The following is a 14,170-nucleotide window of genomic DNA, read 5'->3' on the forward strand; positions in this document are numbered from 1 at the left end:
TTCTTCTTCTTCTTCTTCTTCTTCTTCTTCTTCTTCTTTCTTCTTCTTCCTCTTCTTCTTCTTCTTTCTTCTTCTTCTTCTTCCTTCTTCTTCTTCTTCTTCCTTCTTCTTCTTCTTCTTCTTCCTTCTTCTATCTTCTTCTTCTTCCTTCTTCTTCTTCTTCTTCTTCTTCTTTTCTCCTTCTTCTTCTTCTTCTTCTTTCTTCTTTCTTCTTCTTCTTCTCTCCTTCTTCTTCTTCTTCTTCTTCTTTTTTATTTATAAGAATATGTAGACTGTTGGTGATTGGGGGAACTATTTATCCTTTCAAAATTGACATGGAAAATGACTATATTAATTTTAGAAATAGAGTTCCTCTAGATCCACAGCACTTGAAAATGGCATCTACCACTATCTGCATTTGTTATCTGTCAGTAAGCCAGGAGTGAACACCTTTGATTTGTAGTCCAATAAAGATTCAAATTACTTGGGGCTCCTGGGTGGCTCAGTTGGTTGGGTTTCTGCCTTTGGCTCAGGTCATGATCCCGGATTCCCGGGATCAAGCCCCACATAGGGCTCCTGGCTCTGCAGTGAGTCTGCTTCTCCCTCTACCCCTCACCCTGCTCATGCTCTCTCTTTCTCTCAAATAAATAAATAAAAGCTTTAAAAAAAGATTCAAATTACTCAACCTAGACCTAATTCATTACTGTTTCAGGATGTTACTTTTTACAAACATGGAAGAATATTGAGGAAATATATTGATTTGTAAGGGAAAAACATTGGCAAAACAATAGGAACTGGAAAGAAGCCCTGACTCTCCAACACACAGAAACATACACAGACACACATACACACACACTCTTCCATAATAAGATTGAAATTAATATATAAGGCAGTGGGGAAAGGAAAAGAAGTCACAAAGGACAGTATGCTTCTTATAACAGTGGTTCTCAAGCTCTGGGGATCAGTTCCCTTGGAGGGGACAAAAGACCCTGACATCCATATTTTACTCATTCCCATTTTTCACATGGGGGTAGGAGAGGGGATTCAATAACAAGTGTTACTGACCAACCAAATTAAAGAAGATGTTTATGTTTGCTTTAACAATTAGGTTAAAGACAATATAATTTTTAGTCCCTGTACTTGGATCTTAACATGTAGTTAGAAAATAATGGACCCTAAACTGGGCTGATGCATTTGTATCATTATATACTGTAAGCATAACTGGACAAAAATACACAACAAACTAAATTTAAAATGATTAAACAAATGTGTAATTAAAAAGCAAGTGGAACAAAATTGAAACCCAAAGCTTCTGGAGATAACAAAGGTGATATATTGATAAAGTGTTCTTCCAGAAAGTCGAGGGAATTTATATAATTTATGAGGTTAAAGAGAACTGATTCCCAAATCATTTCTTCCATTGTTTTCACACTTGGGTATGACTCTAACTTTCTATTTTTAGAGAGGAAAAATAACTTAAAGTACTTTCGCCCCTTTCTATACCCAAGGAGTATTATCAACTCTCTGAGGAGTAACAAAGAACAATGTCTCATCACTTGGCTAAGGAGGCAACATAAGGCAAAAAGTCCCCTGATCCAGGGATTAATAAAGCCAGCGTATCAGAGGATCAGAGGAGAGGTGGGTTTTACCCCTGCATCTCCACTCCTGCCACCCTTCCTCTGTCCCCTACCTGTGCCAGGAGGCATTACACATGTAACTTGAAAGGTTTTTTAATTTTTTTTTAAAAGATTTTATTTATTCACTTGAGAGAGAGAGAGAGAGAGAACGAGTGGGGGGGAAGGACAGAGGGAGAAGCAGACTCCCCACTGAGCAGGGAGCCTGAAGATGCGGGGCTCCATCCCAGGACTCCAAGATCATGGCCTGAGCCACAGGCAGATGCTTAACTGACTGAGCCACCCATACACCCCTTGAAAAAGTTTTTTTAATCCCTTCAGTTTGTGGATCCTGGTTATGAATGGGAGATAAACCCATTTTATATAGGGAACTGGTTAGGAAGGGGCAACCTGTGACAAGTAATCAGACCTGGGAGTGAAGCAAACAAAGCTAGAGCACTGACATTCAGTTGATTATTGTACTGATGCCACAAACTGTCAAAACATAGAATTGTGGCTTGCCATTTGTGAGTCACTAGAAGTAATTTTTTTAGGGGGGTGAGGGGCCGCGGGAGAGGGAGAGAAAGAGAATCCTAAGCATGCTCCACACCCAGCGCAGAGCCAGACGTGGGGCTCAGTCTCTCAACCGAGATCATGACCTGAGCCAAAATCGAGAGTTGGACTCTTTACCAACTGAGACACCCTTAAAAGGAATTTTAATTATCTGGCCTTTCTTTGTTTATTGTGAGCAAGTACGTATTTTAAAATTATCTAATAAGAAACCCAAATGCTTTAAACTTAGGAGGAAAAACACAAAATTTGATAGGGAGACACATGTAACTCAATTACTTTATCTAAAGTCCCTGTTCTAGCAGTTGAAAATGAGAAAAACATCAATTACAATGGAGGATATAGCTGGACACAGAACTGAGGGATTATAAATAGAAGAACATCTTTGTATTGTATTAATTTCATTTAAGTAGAAAAGATAAATATGTGAATCTTAAGCGAAAGAAAACTAAACCCCCAGCTTTGCCTCAATTATCCCATTAAATTTACAAAAAAGTGGGAGAACAATGAATTCTCTGTTAAGTCCTGATTGTCTCCTTTCTTGACCTTGAATTAATCTTTGCAGTGGTATGGATAATTGATTGTTTTGCTTTCTCCTGATAAACTACATTAAGTCTTGGTTTCCACAGGGCTGTGTTTGCTGGCTGAGTATATTTCCTATCCCCACCACAACAAATTATTACAAATGTAGTATTTAAAACAGCACTTATTTACTATTTCATAGTTACATATATCAGAAGTTCTGGCAAGGGGTCAATTGGATTCTCTGCTCAGGTTCTCACGAGGCTGAAATCAAGGTGTCTGTGGGCCAGTGCTCCCTTCTGCAGCTCGCGATCTTCTTCAGAGCTTATGCATTTGTTGGCGTAACTTAGAACTCTATAGGACTGAGGACTGGCCTTCTTGCTGCCCATCCACCAGGGCTACTTGGTCACCAGCCACATAATTCTCTCCACAACATAGGAGTTTGGTTCTTCAAGGCCAACAGTGAAGCACCTGCTGTTGCTTTGAATCTCTCGGACTTCTCCTTGACTGATTTCTAGACCTTCTTTTAAAGAGCTCACCTGATAACATCATGTCTACCCAAGATAATCTCTCTTTAAAATGCAACTGATTAGCGAGTATAGGTGCTAGTGTTTCGGGAGTAAGCTTAATTTGGGAGTAGGGATTAATTCTGATGTAGGCAACAGTCAACCAATACAGAAACACTGCCACTGCGGACTGCGGGAGCTGCTGAGACGGAAGGGAATGGTGCACTGTGACAGAGCAACTAGGGAAGAGCTCTTGTGACAGGTGATATCTGGGCTGAGACCCAGAAGAGTAGCATCAATCAATCATGAGATGAGCTGAGGGAAGAACAGTGCAGGCAGCAGCTGAACTTTTTTTTTTTTTTTTAATAAGCTCTATGCCCATTGCAGGACTTCGATTCATGACCCTGAGATCAAGAGTCGCATGCTCTAGCCATTAAGCCAGCCAGGTGCCCCAGCACCAGCTGAACTTTTATACTGTGTCTGAAACAAACTGTGCAAGAGTACAGATTGTCCTCCTGAAGGGAGGTCTCTAAAAGCTTGATTTCTTTGGCTTTGAGTATTTCAAAAGCTGATTTGTGTATTATTTGGTTTTGAGTATTTCAAAACCATAATCCAATCAGGAATTGAATTTATTGAACACTTGGGTTGCTGCATGCTTTTTCCACACATAAGACAATGTCTTCTGCTCCTAGAGTGTTCTACTAAGGCATCTGTTGCACCTACTGCAATCAGTGGGATCAATGGCATTTTATTTGTGTTCTACTTCTATCACTGGTGCTATAGAATGTTTTAGCTGTTTTAACAACTATCATTACCCACCTGCAAGCATACTTAAGTGTCTTCTTACAGATAAATGTGAATTTCAAAGTGAGTATATTCTATGTCAGCAAAGAAGAAAGAAGAGGTTTTTCTTTAAACTGTCTTTCAACATTTTAAATTTATATACTGGCTTTCAGTGTGAATCTATGTCATAACACAAGTCAACCCCAGGTTTGAATTTTATTCAAATATGAAAATATTTTATATTATAGAACCCCTATTTCACCACAATTAGCTATACATTGAAAAAATCATTTGAATAAACAAGTCATTATTTTGGTGTTCTTCATTTCCTCCCTATCCATCATCCCCTCTTCTCTACCTCATTCATAAATTATGAAATCCTGAAAACTCCACGTAAGAAATAATTCTGAATCCTACCCCTACTTCATTCTCCCTGCAATGATTGCCTTATCATGCCATTAAGTTCTCTCCATTGACCCTTTGAACAATCTCAACTAGTCTTCCTGCTAAGAACCTCTTCCTTCTCTAGTTCATCTTTTATAGTTACCAGATTACGTTTCTAAAAACTGAACAAAGTCACTGTCCTCCTGAAGTTTACAAAAGTCAAAATAAACATGTGATAATGAGGTATAAAGAAAATAAAAACAGGATAAGAGGAAAGAATAAAGGAGAGAGTAATTAAAATTTTAATGATAAAAATGACATATAATACTATATAAGTTCAGGGTATATGCATCAGGAAGGAGTAATTTCAGGTAGGGTGGTGACCTTTGATTATAACAAATGTTAATGACCTTCAGCCAAAGGCCAGCAGGAACACACCCATAGTCAAACCAAGTTGGGTTTATTGACTTGTCACAAGGACACAGATAGCACACCAAGAGGAACTGTGGAGAGTCTCAGTAGAAAAGGTGTTGTAAAAGACTTATTAAAGGATTGGGCTTGTGTTAGGTGATTCTAGGAAAGTTCAAGACTTTGCTCTGGATTGGGTGCTGTCAGGAAGCAGGTAATTCTATGATTGAATATTTTAATAATTGTTTTCTAGAAGGTAGGAAGAACAGAGCAAGGCTAGGTTATAATTGGTTAAGAAACAGAAGTCATTTATATCAGCCAGAATGCTTGGTCATTTTTGTGGTTTGGGGAATGTTCTTGTATTTGCTTTGTTCAGACATGATTATAGAAGGGTCTTATTTTTGGTTGGTCTATTATGGTTACAGAGTAGCCATGACTGATGTTGATGTTTTGTGAGATTATTGATGTTCAACAGAACACTCAGACCTAGCTGAGAATGCCAGTAACACCAAGGCCTAGCTAATAGTTCCAGGCCAACTCCTGGTTGTTCAGGACCTGCTTTTCTTTTTCTAACTAACAAAACCATGAAGTGCTATAATTGTCTCTAAATTGCTATTTATAACTCTTACTCATAACTCTTGTTTCCTGAATATTTAGAATATTTATCAGGGTTATTACTTAGGGATATTAGTTCTAAAACTCATCATAGCTCTGGTGACCACAATGGTAGCTTACTTAATCATTCCTAAAATACACAAGATCCTCTGCTACATGCTGTGGTCAAGAGAAAATGAGCCACCTCTTTATGGCTGAACAGCTCTGGAATTGGAAGAACTAGTGCTGTAAATTTCAGAAACCACTTCAAAAGTCTGCCACTTGACTCATGTTCTGAAATCAAGAAGTTAGAGTTAGATTATAGGTGTAATTCTGATAGGTCTGCATGGTGCCAAGCTGTGTAGTAATCACATGGGGAGCTTGTTAAAATCAGGTAGAGATTCTAGGGCCCCAACTCTAGAGTCTGATTCAGCCTAAGTTTTTGACATTTATCCATGTTTTAAAATTTTCTTTCTTTTTAATTGCTGAGTAGTATTCCATCGAATGAGCTTATTTATCCATTCTCTATTGATGGACCTTTGGGGTGTTTACAGGTTTTGGTGATGGTGAATAAAGCTGCTATGAATATTTTTGTGCAAGTCTTTTTGTAGATATATTCTTTTCTATTTCTTAGGTAGATATCTGTAAGTGGAATTCCTAAGTATTAGTATATGTTTAATATGAAACTAATGGGTCCACAATTTTGACATGAAGCAATAAGATTTAGAACACCTTCTACATTTGCTCAAAGTGCAGCTTGGTAGAGATGGCAAAAGACCCGTTATAAGGCCTCAGGCAACCCCTGTCACTACTAACCTCTTCACCTCAGCATCGAGCTCTGGAGCCCTAGAAGATTCCTATACAGTCCCAGAGGGATGAAAGCTACGTGTATAGTATCTGTAGAAAATGTAGTTTGGGCAATGCATTTGATAGTAATAAATATGTAAAACCCTTTGACAAATCTTTGCCTCTAGGTTCCTTGGAATTCCACCTCACTGTGATCAAGCTCAGAAATAGAGATCCCTGAATGCTGGCAGGCCTAAAATAAAAGTCATTCTTGACAAAGAGGCCATTATTAGCAAAAGTTTGATGGTATGTTTGGGCAAAGGCAGGGTGAGGCTGGCCACAGGAGTGGGAAAGTCACACTGGCTCAAACAATGGGTCTCTAAGCTGAAGGGCCTTGAATCTTGAAATACTGCTTCCTCAGTTCTCTCAAGTTATTCTTAGCAGCTTTTTAAAATACTGCCACTTTCCTTCCACTCTTTAGCAGGTAACCAGGCTCCACTTAAAGTAAAATAGACCCGGTGAAAGGAACTTTTTCACTTTCCTATCTTTCAATCTGCGTCCATTCTTTACCTATCTTTCCCTTATCCCTCCTACTCAATGAAGACGGTATCTCTCCTAAGGTACTCTGCCATCTCAGGGGCCTTGTTGTATTATCTTTTTTCATCTCCTCACCTCCTCGTTTATACTGACGCATTCCCATCATTTAAGCCTCTTTCAATTTGTCTCTCAAGACAGGTACCGCTCTAATCATTGCCCTATTTCTTTGGTCTCATGAGAATCAAACCTTCTAAATGGTTGTCTGCAAAGCCTATTTCCTCTTTCTCATCTGGGTCACCAAGGTCCGCCTAGAACCGTTTATCATACAGTAGGCACTGCACAATCATTTTTAAGGTGTACGATGGATGGATAGGCGGGACTCCGAGAGTGCAGAGGCTCATCTATAGCTTGCAGCCTGGAATGCTGGATGACTCAATCGGTTGAGAAACTGTTTATCTTTTTGGCGTGCATAGGTAACTTGATACATGCTTTCACTTTTGAAATAAAGTTATGAAGTCAGCAGTCGGCCACAAGCAACAAGTATAAAAACAAGTGGAATACACAGCGGTGCGGCACCACTCATTAGCCCCTCACGTGAGAACACAGGGCCACACATCTGGTACTGCACCGGAGAAGCAGCAGGGGACCCAAGTCGGCCTTCCGGCGGAACCCTGTTTACGGCTCCTCGGTGGCCTCGGTCTCCGAGTCTGGGGGTGGGGGTGAGGGGAAGAGCGCAGCGGCTCGCGGCCAATGGCAGTTCTTGAACTTACACCTACAGACGTCAGCGCGGCTGTGCAAACGGATGTCACACAGCTGGCTCGGAAGCGTCTCCTCCCGTCCCAGAAAAGAGGCGTGGACCCAGCGGCCTCCGCGAAACCTTGGGCGAGAGAGGGAGGGGCGCGCGCCGCTCCCCGCGAGCCCCGCGCGCTCACCGGCCCGCGTCTTCCCAGCAGTCCCTGCCTAGCGGCCGTCCCCGGTGAGCAGCCGGGCGCCCGCGCCCCCGCCCCAAGCGCGCCGCCACAGCCAGCTCCGCCCCCTCCCCGAGCGGGCCGCGCGCTCCTGCGGCTCCGAGCTCTGTCGCGGGCGCGCGCGCCGCCGGCGGAGCCGCAGTTAAAATGGTCCGAGCGGGACCCCGCGTTCCCCCCGCCGCCGCACTGACTGACTGAGCCGGCGGGCCAGGCTTGGACTGGTCGCGTAGCCGGCAGGCTCGCTCCCTCCGTCGCGTCCCCAAAGCTCGCGCCCATCGTTCTCCCGGCTTCCCGGGGCAAAGCATGTAGCCCCCGTCGGGCGCCCGGGCGGCCCGCAGCTGACGCCCACCCCCCACCGTCGCGTGTGTGCCCGTGTGTGCGTGTGTGTGCGCAGGGCGGGCGACCCCGCCGCGGGCCCGAAGCCGAGGCAGCGAGCGGCCTATCCCGCTGCCGGAGCTCGCTTCTCCGGGCCTCCCTACTTCCCCGTCCCGGTCCCCCTCCTCGGGGCCTTCTATATGGGCCACCTTCTCTCGAAGGAGCCGCGTAACCGCCCGAGCCAGAAGAGGCCTCGCTGTTGCAGCTGGTGCCGCCGCCGCCGCCCTCTCCTCAGGCTGCCCCGCCGGACCCCGGCCAAGGCGCCCCCCCAGCCGGCGGCGCCCCGGAGCCGGGACTGCTTCTTCCGCGGGCCCTGCATGCTCTGCTTCATCGTGCACAGCCCCGGCGCGCCCGCCCCCGCCGGCCCAGAGGAGGAGCCGCCGCTCTCGCCGCCGCCGCGGGACGGGGCCTACGCCGCGGCCGCCTCCTCGCAGCACCTGGCGCGGCGCTACGCGGCCCTGGCTGCCGAGGACTGTGCTGCCGCCGCCCGCCGCTTCCTGCTATCCTCGGCCGCCGCCGCAGCAGCTGCCGCTGCCTCGGCCTCGTCGCCCGCCTCCTGCTGCAAAGAGCTGGGGCTGGCTGCGGCCGCCGCCTGGGACCAGCAGGGCCGGAGCCTCTTCTTGGCCAGCGTGGGGCCCGTGCGCTTCCTGGGGCCGCCCGCTGCCGTGCAACTCTTCCGGGGGCCGCCGCCGCCCGCCGAGCCCCCTACGCCCCCAGAAATGGTGTGTAAGCGGAAGGGGGCCGGGGTCCCCGCCTGCACCCCCTGTAAGCAGCCCCGCTGCGGCGGTGGGGGATGCGGCGGCGGCGGCGGCGGCGGCGGAGGGCCTGCAGGGGGAGGCGCCTCGCCGCCGCGGCCCCCCGACGCCGGCTGCTGCCAGGGCTCCGAGCAGCCACCGCAGCCGCTCTGCCCCCCGCCCTCCTCTCCCACTTCCGAAGGTGCCCCCACAGAGGCCGGCGGGGACGCGGTCCGAGCGGGGGGGCACCGCCCCCTCGCCCGCCCAGCAGCAGCATGAATGCGGCGACACGGACTGTCAGGAGCCCCCCGAAAATCCCTGCGACTGTCACAGGGATCCACCCCCTGAAACCCCAGACATCAACCAGTTGCCGCCATCCATCCTGCTCAAGGTGGGTCTGGGCGAGTGGCGCAGGGATGCGTGCTTTCCCCCAACCCCGGCCCCCACCTCGGAGGTTTTCTCTCTCCTCCCCCTAAGCGCGGAGGAGGGGGTTCCCTCATAGCCAGAGAAGTCCGAAGGGGAGAAGCCAATGGGGAAGATGCTTATGGCCTGTTTTTTTGAAGTAGAAAAACTTGGGAGTTTGGTCAGTGTCTTTTAATAGCTTGGGTTTGTTACCACAATTCAGGATTCATCTGTTACTAGATTCCCAGTGGTTTAGAAACTATTCGTAGGTTTTCTGGGAAATATTTTTATCAATTGAGCAATTTACATTTACTGCTAAAGATTTTGTATATTAGTATTTGAGAGTCTTCAAACAGTACTTACCGGTTTGATAGCTGCTAGTTGATGTCAGTAACTGTGACCTTTAATTGAACATTTATTATGATCCGGCACTGTGCCTGAGCTTTATATACATAATATCTCAATCACCCAGTTAACGCTGTGAGATAGGTATTAATAACCCCACTTTATACAAGAAGACACTGATATTTCAATGCTGTGTGCCTACAGTAGTAACTCAGGCAGAAGTGGTCTGTGCTCTGTGGAGTTTAGAATCTAGTGAGGCTTGAAGAGGTTGAATGACTTGTCCAAGGTCACACACACAAAGGGGTGATTTGGGGAATTTAGGCCTGCTGGAGTTGAAAACTGTTTGGTTTATGTTATGCTTTGTTGCCTTTCTACATTTTAATCCTTACATACAGTTTGTCAGAAGGTAGAGACAAATGCATTTTTTGGGGGGAATATGGGTGAGGAGGAGACGAGGGTGTCCTATGGGAGCTTTGTCTCACTTTCAACTAAGTAAAATTTGCAATTTTGTTAATGCTAGTGAGAAATTTAAATAAGTGACAAAGTTAGTGTTATTATTACGAGCAAGTTATTTTTTCCTCATGCCCCCCCCCCCCCCTTCCTGGAACTTAATAAATATAAACCTTCTTTTTCAGTGTAGGAGATATTTAATACCAGTCAAAAATAACCTAGATAAGAATTTGGCTACTTTTATTGTTACTGATGGAACTGTCATCAGTTACAATTGTTACTCTCACAAATACACTTTTTTGATTAGAGTTTTTGCACATTTATAATCCTGTGTGTTTTGATCTGTTTTACTGTGATATCAATGTTCTTGTAAATAATATAGCAAAAGAATGGGAAAGCACAACTTTTCCTTGAGTCAAAGTGTAATGATTTAACTCTTATCGAGGTGTACTTTCTGGAGGAGTAATTTCCTCCTCTGTGTTCAGGGTGTGCTTTTTAGGGCAGAGGGAACTTTCTTGAGTCCTCTATCTCAGCAAATGACAAATATCAACAAATATTTGGTATAGAAGTTTGATTGCTGTCTTGTTATTTGGCAAGTACGACTATTTAAAAACCAAAACAAAACCCAGGTTCTTTCTCCTTTCCACCCAAATCATCATATCAGGAGGCAGAGAACATTTTAGTGCCAAACAAACAAACAAACAAACAAAAAACAAAAAAAAACCATGATCTCCTAATAAAGAAAATTTCTATAGAATAAATTTTGCTAGTATAGATTATCTGCTACAAATGTTTTTCAGATTTTGCTGTGGACTGTTGAAAACTTGGTCTGAAGGACATTTGAGGATTTTACTCATCAGATTTGCTCTGTTGTGTTGGAGTATTTATTTATTTATTTAAAAGGGAAGTATTCTTTTTTTAAAAAAGATTTTATTTATTTATTTGACAGAAAGCGAGAGAGGGAACACAAGCAGGGGGAGTGGGACAGGGAGAAGCAGGCTTCCCACGGAGCAGGGACCCAATGCGGGGCTCGATCCTGGGACCCTGGGATCATGACCTGAGCCAAAGGCAGACACTTAATGACGGAGCCACTCAGGCACCCCTTGCTGGAGTATTTAGACACGTTAGGTAGATTTCCTTGTATTAGAAACTTGAATAAAGATTGTGTGTGTCTTATAGTCATGGTGGTATTCAGCATGAAATGAGTTAGACTATTGGAATGAATTGAAATTGAGGTTTTTCAGTGTTTACCAATCCATTCCAACTTTTAGGAATAGGGCTTTTGATGGTAGAGGCTCTGTCAACATAGATTTTATTCATTGTTCTATCCCCTCCCCTAAGTGCAGTGGCTGGTATTTAGTAGCTCTGAGTAAATATTTATGAACAGATGAATGGCTAGGTGCTTAGGAAGTCTGGGCTGATACTCTGGGTGAATATGCCATGCCACTAAGAGAAGCCTCTTAGAAATGTTTATATCCTGCCTGAGTTGTTTTTTGAGCCACAGTAAAAGCCCCATGATGGTGAATGGGTTCTGGCTCAATTTTTGGTGAGAATTGAAGGTGTTTGGCTTGTAGAAGAGAAGACTGGGAGCTATGATGATGTTTTTATTTTTAAATTTTATTTATTTATTTTTAAAGGATTTTATTAGAGAGAGGGGATGAGCAGGGGGAGGGGCAGAGGAAGTGGGAGAAGCAGTCTTCCTGCTGAGCAGGGAGCCCAACGCGGGATTCCATCCCAGGACCCTGAGATCATGACCTAAGCCAAAGGCAGATGTTTAACTGACTGAGCCACCCAGGCACCCTATGAGGATGTTTTTATAGTACAAGAAGAATTGTTGCATAGAGAGGTAAAAATCCATCACCTCTATTGGAAAAATTCTTAGAAAGCATGCCCTTTGTCCCTAATAATGGGTCAGTAGCCTTTATGACTGTATTGCTGTATCTTTTGTACCAGAAGTTACTGTAGTTGTAAAAAGGGGGGAGGGTGTGGAGGAGGGAGAGTTTGGAAGAGAAATGTAAGGAAATGTGATTTAAAGGTTGTTTTTAAGGGAAACTACCAACTTTTTCCAGGTAACTTTTTTTTCCAGGCAAAAAGCAAACAAAACAAAACAAAAACAAAAACAAAACCCCAAAACAAACAAAAAAGAAAAAAAAAATCCTACCTAAATTCTTTTTATGGCAGTTCATAGGGCAGATTTTTGGTTCAATATCAAAAAGATTTTCCTTTTAAATTTTATATTTATGTAACTTGCCTTAAAACATTAAAATAATGCAGGTAGGGCAAAAGTTTGCCTAGATTCACCCTTACCTTCTCATCTAGTTTCCTCTCCAGAGGTAACTAACCACTGTTACAAGTTTAGATTATTCTTCTAGAACAGCTCTGTAGAGTACAGTGGCTTAAAGTAGTTAAAATTAAATCAAATTTAAAATTCGGTTTCTCAGTCACAATAGCCACATTTCAGAGATTAGTAGTCACGTGTGACTGGCTGCTACCATACTGGACTGTGCAGATCCAGAAAATTTCTCTCATTGTAGAAAGACCTGTGTAAACCTTCATAGCTTTTTTTCATAAATGGCACCAAAATGTACATGTTGTGAATTTTTTTGTTTTGTTAGTAGTATGGTTTGGAAGACTTTTCTTATTAGTAAGTAGTGTATATGGTTTCCTTCATTCTTTTTTTTTTTGGTAGAAGTTTATTTAAGTAATCTCTACACCCAGCCTGGGGCTTGAACTCACAACCCTGAGATCAACAGTTGCATGCTCTACTGACTTAGCCAGCCAGGTGCCCCTTCCTTCATTCTTTTTAACTGCTGCATAGTATTCCATAGTTTTATACCATACTGTATTTTTCTGTTATTGAATGGTTCTAACTTACTGCTACTACCAACAATGCTAATAGATGTTTTCTGTGCACATATAGTCATTTTTTTAGTGTAGATTTCAAGAAAGTGGAATTTTAGGGTTAAAGAATGTGTACATTTGGAAATTTAGAAAATCCTTTCTAACAATAAGAACTGTGTAAAAACAATGAATTCTTTCTTGAAATAGTGAGCTTCACTGGAGATCATAATTTAACTTCAGAACAGGAAGAGACCTTTGAGATCTGGGTACTCCCCACTTCTTTTACATGAAAAAACAGGCCTGGAGAAGTGAAATGGCTTACCCCAAGACATTTTAGATAGTGAAAGGCAGACCTTGGTCTAGAACCCCTCTCAATATTTGCAGGCCTAGAGATCTTTTCAATATATTATGAAAGAGGGTCTCAGTAATCTTCTCTCAGAGATTTTATGAAAGAGATTTTCCTGAATTGGGGGTGGCAGGGAGGAGCTTACACCAGACAACTTCTAAACTATTATGAGTCAGAGGCTAATTTTATAATTGGGTCTGTAGGGCTGAAATGTGGTCTTTAAATATAAGAAATCTGAGAAGTAGGGAATGGCTCTTCAAAGGTCATCTATGGGAATAGCATTTTCTTAAGGACTCAAGCCTGTTATAGTTGATCTTTGTTTGATGGACTGCTTTGGATCAACTAAGGTAGCTTCAGTCTTTGGTACCTGTTGCCTTTATAACTTAAAGCAAACCTGCCTTGTGATATCACAATTAGATTTTTATATTGTGGAGCCACTATGCAACAGTTTTACCAAATGATAGCAGTGGAATACTTTTCTTTAAGTGTTACTATTTGAGTAACTGCTATTTGAGATCTGTATTTAATATTTAGAGACTTTGTGTGCTTTATGTTGAGATATCTTGCTCTCTGTCAGCAGACCTGTTTCTTTCCAGAGGAAACGAGATGAGAGGTCCAGAATCTATCACCACAATTAGAAAACTGCTGCACCATGCGTGCACCCCTGATAATGTGTTAGTAGGTATTAAATCTTGATTTTTACAGCTTTATTGCCAACAGGTTCCTTTAGTTATCAAGAAAGAATTTTGTAAGAGAAATGTACTTTGGGGGAAGGCTTATTTTCTTGATCTGTTTGTTTTTTTAAAATATGAAAATAAGGTTGAAAGCAATGGAAATGGGAGTCAAAGAAAAAAGTAATACTGCTTTTTAAAGCTTTGAATGTAGATTACTAGTAGGTAAGAGGAACTAAGTTTTATGTAGCATTTCATGAATGCTTGACTTAAGGACTCCGGTACCAGATAACCTCTAGAAGGTATATCTCTGTAATTCTAGGGATGAGTTTAGTCAACTCTGAAATGGAATGTTG

At 43.3% G+C, this 14,170-nt stretch overlaps 1 protein-coding gene across 1 annotated transcript in view; it reads left to right on the forward strand.

Annotated features, from left to right (window-relative positions):
* The first annotated feature begins 7,758 nt into the window (after window positions 1-7,758).
* FBXL17 (F-box and leucine rich repeat protein 17) overlaps window positions 7,759-14,170 on the forward strand; it is a 512,446-nt gene continuing 506,034 nt past the window's right edge. Inside the window, 2 exon segments of the mRNA XM_032403887.1 lie at window positions 7,759-8,999; window positions 9,001-9,150. Of these exon segments, the coding sequence (XP_032259778.1) occupies window positions 8,166-8,999; window positions 9,001-9,150 (984 nt within the window). The 5' untranslated portion in view covers window positions 7,759-8,165.

Source organism: Phoca vitulina, unplaced genomic scaffold, assembly GCF_004348235.1.
Source record: "Phoca vitulina isolate PV1807 unplaced genomic scaffold, GSC_HSeal_1.0 scaffold6, whole genome shotgun sequence".
Classification (NCBI taxonomy): domain Eukaryota; kingdom Metazoa; phylum Chordata; class Mammalia; order Carnivora; family Phocidae; genus Phoca; species Phoca vitulina.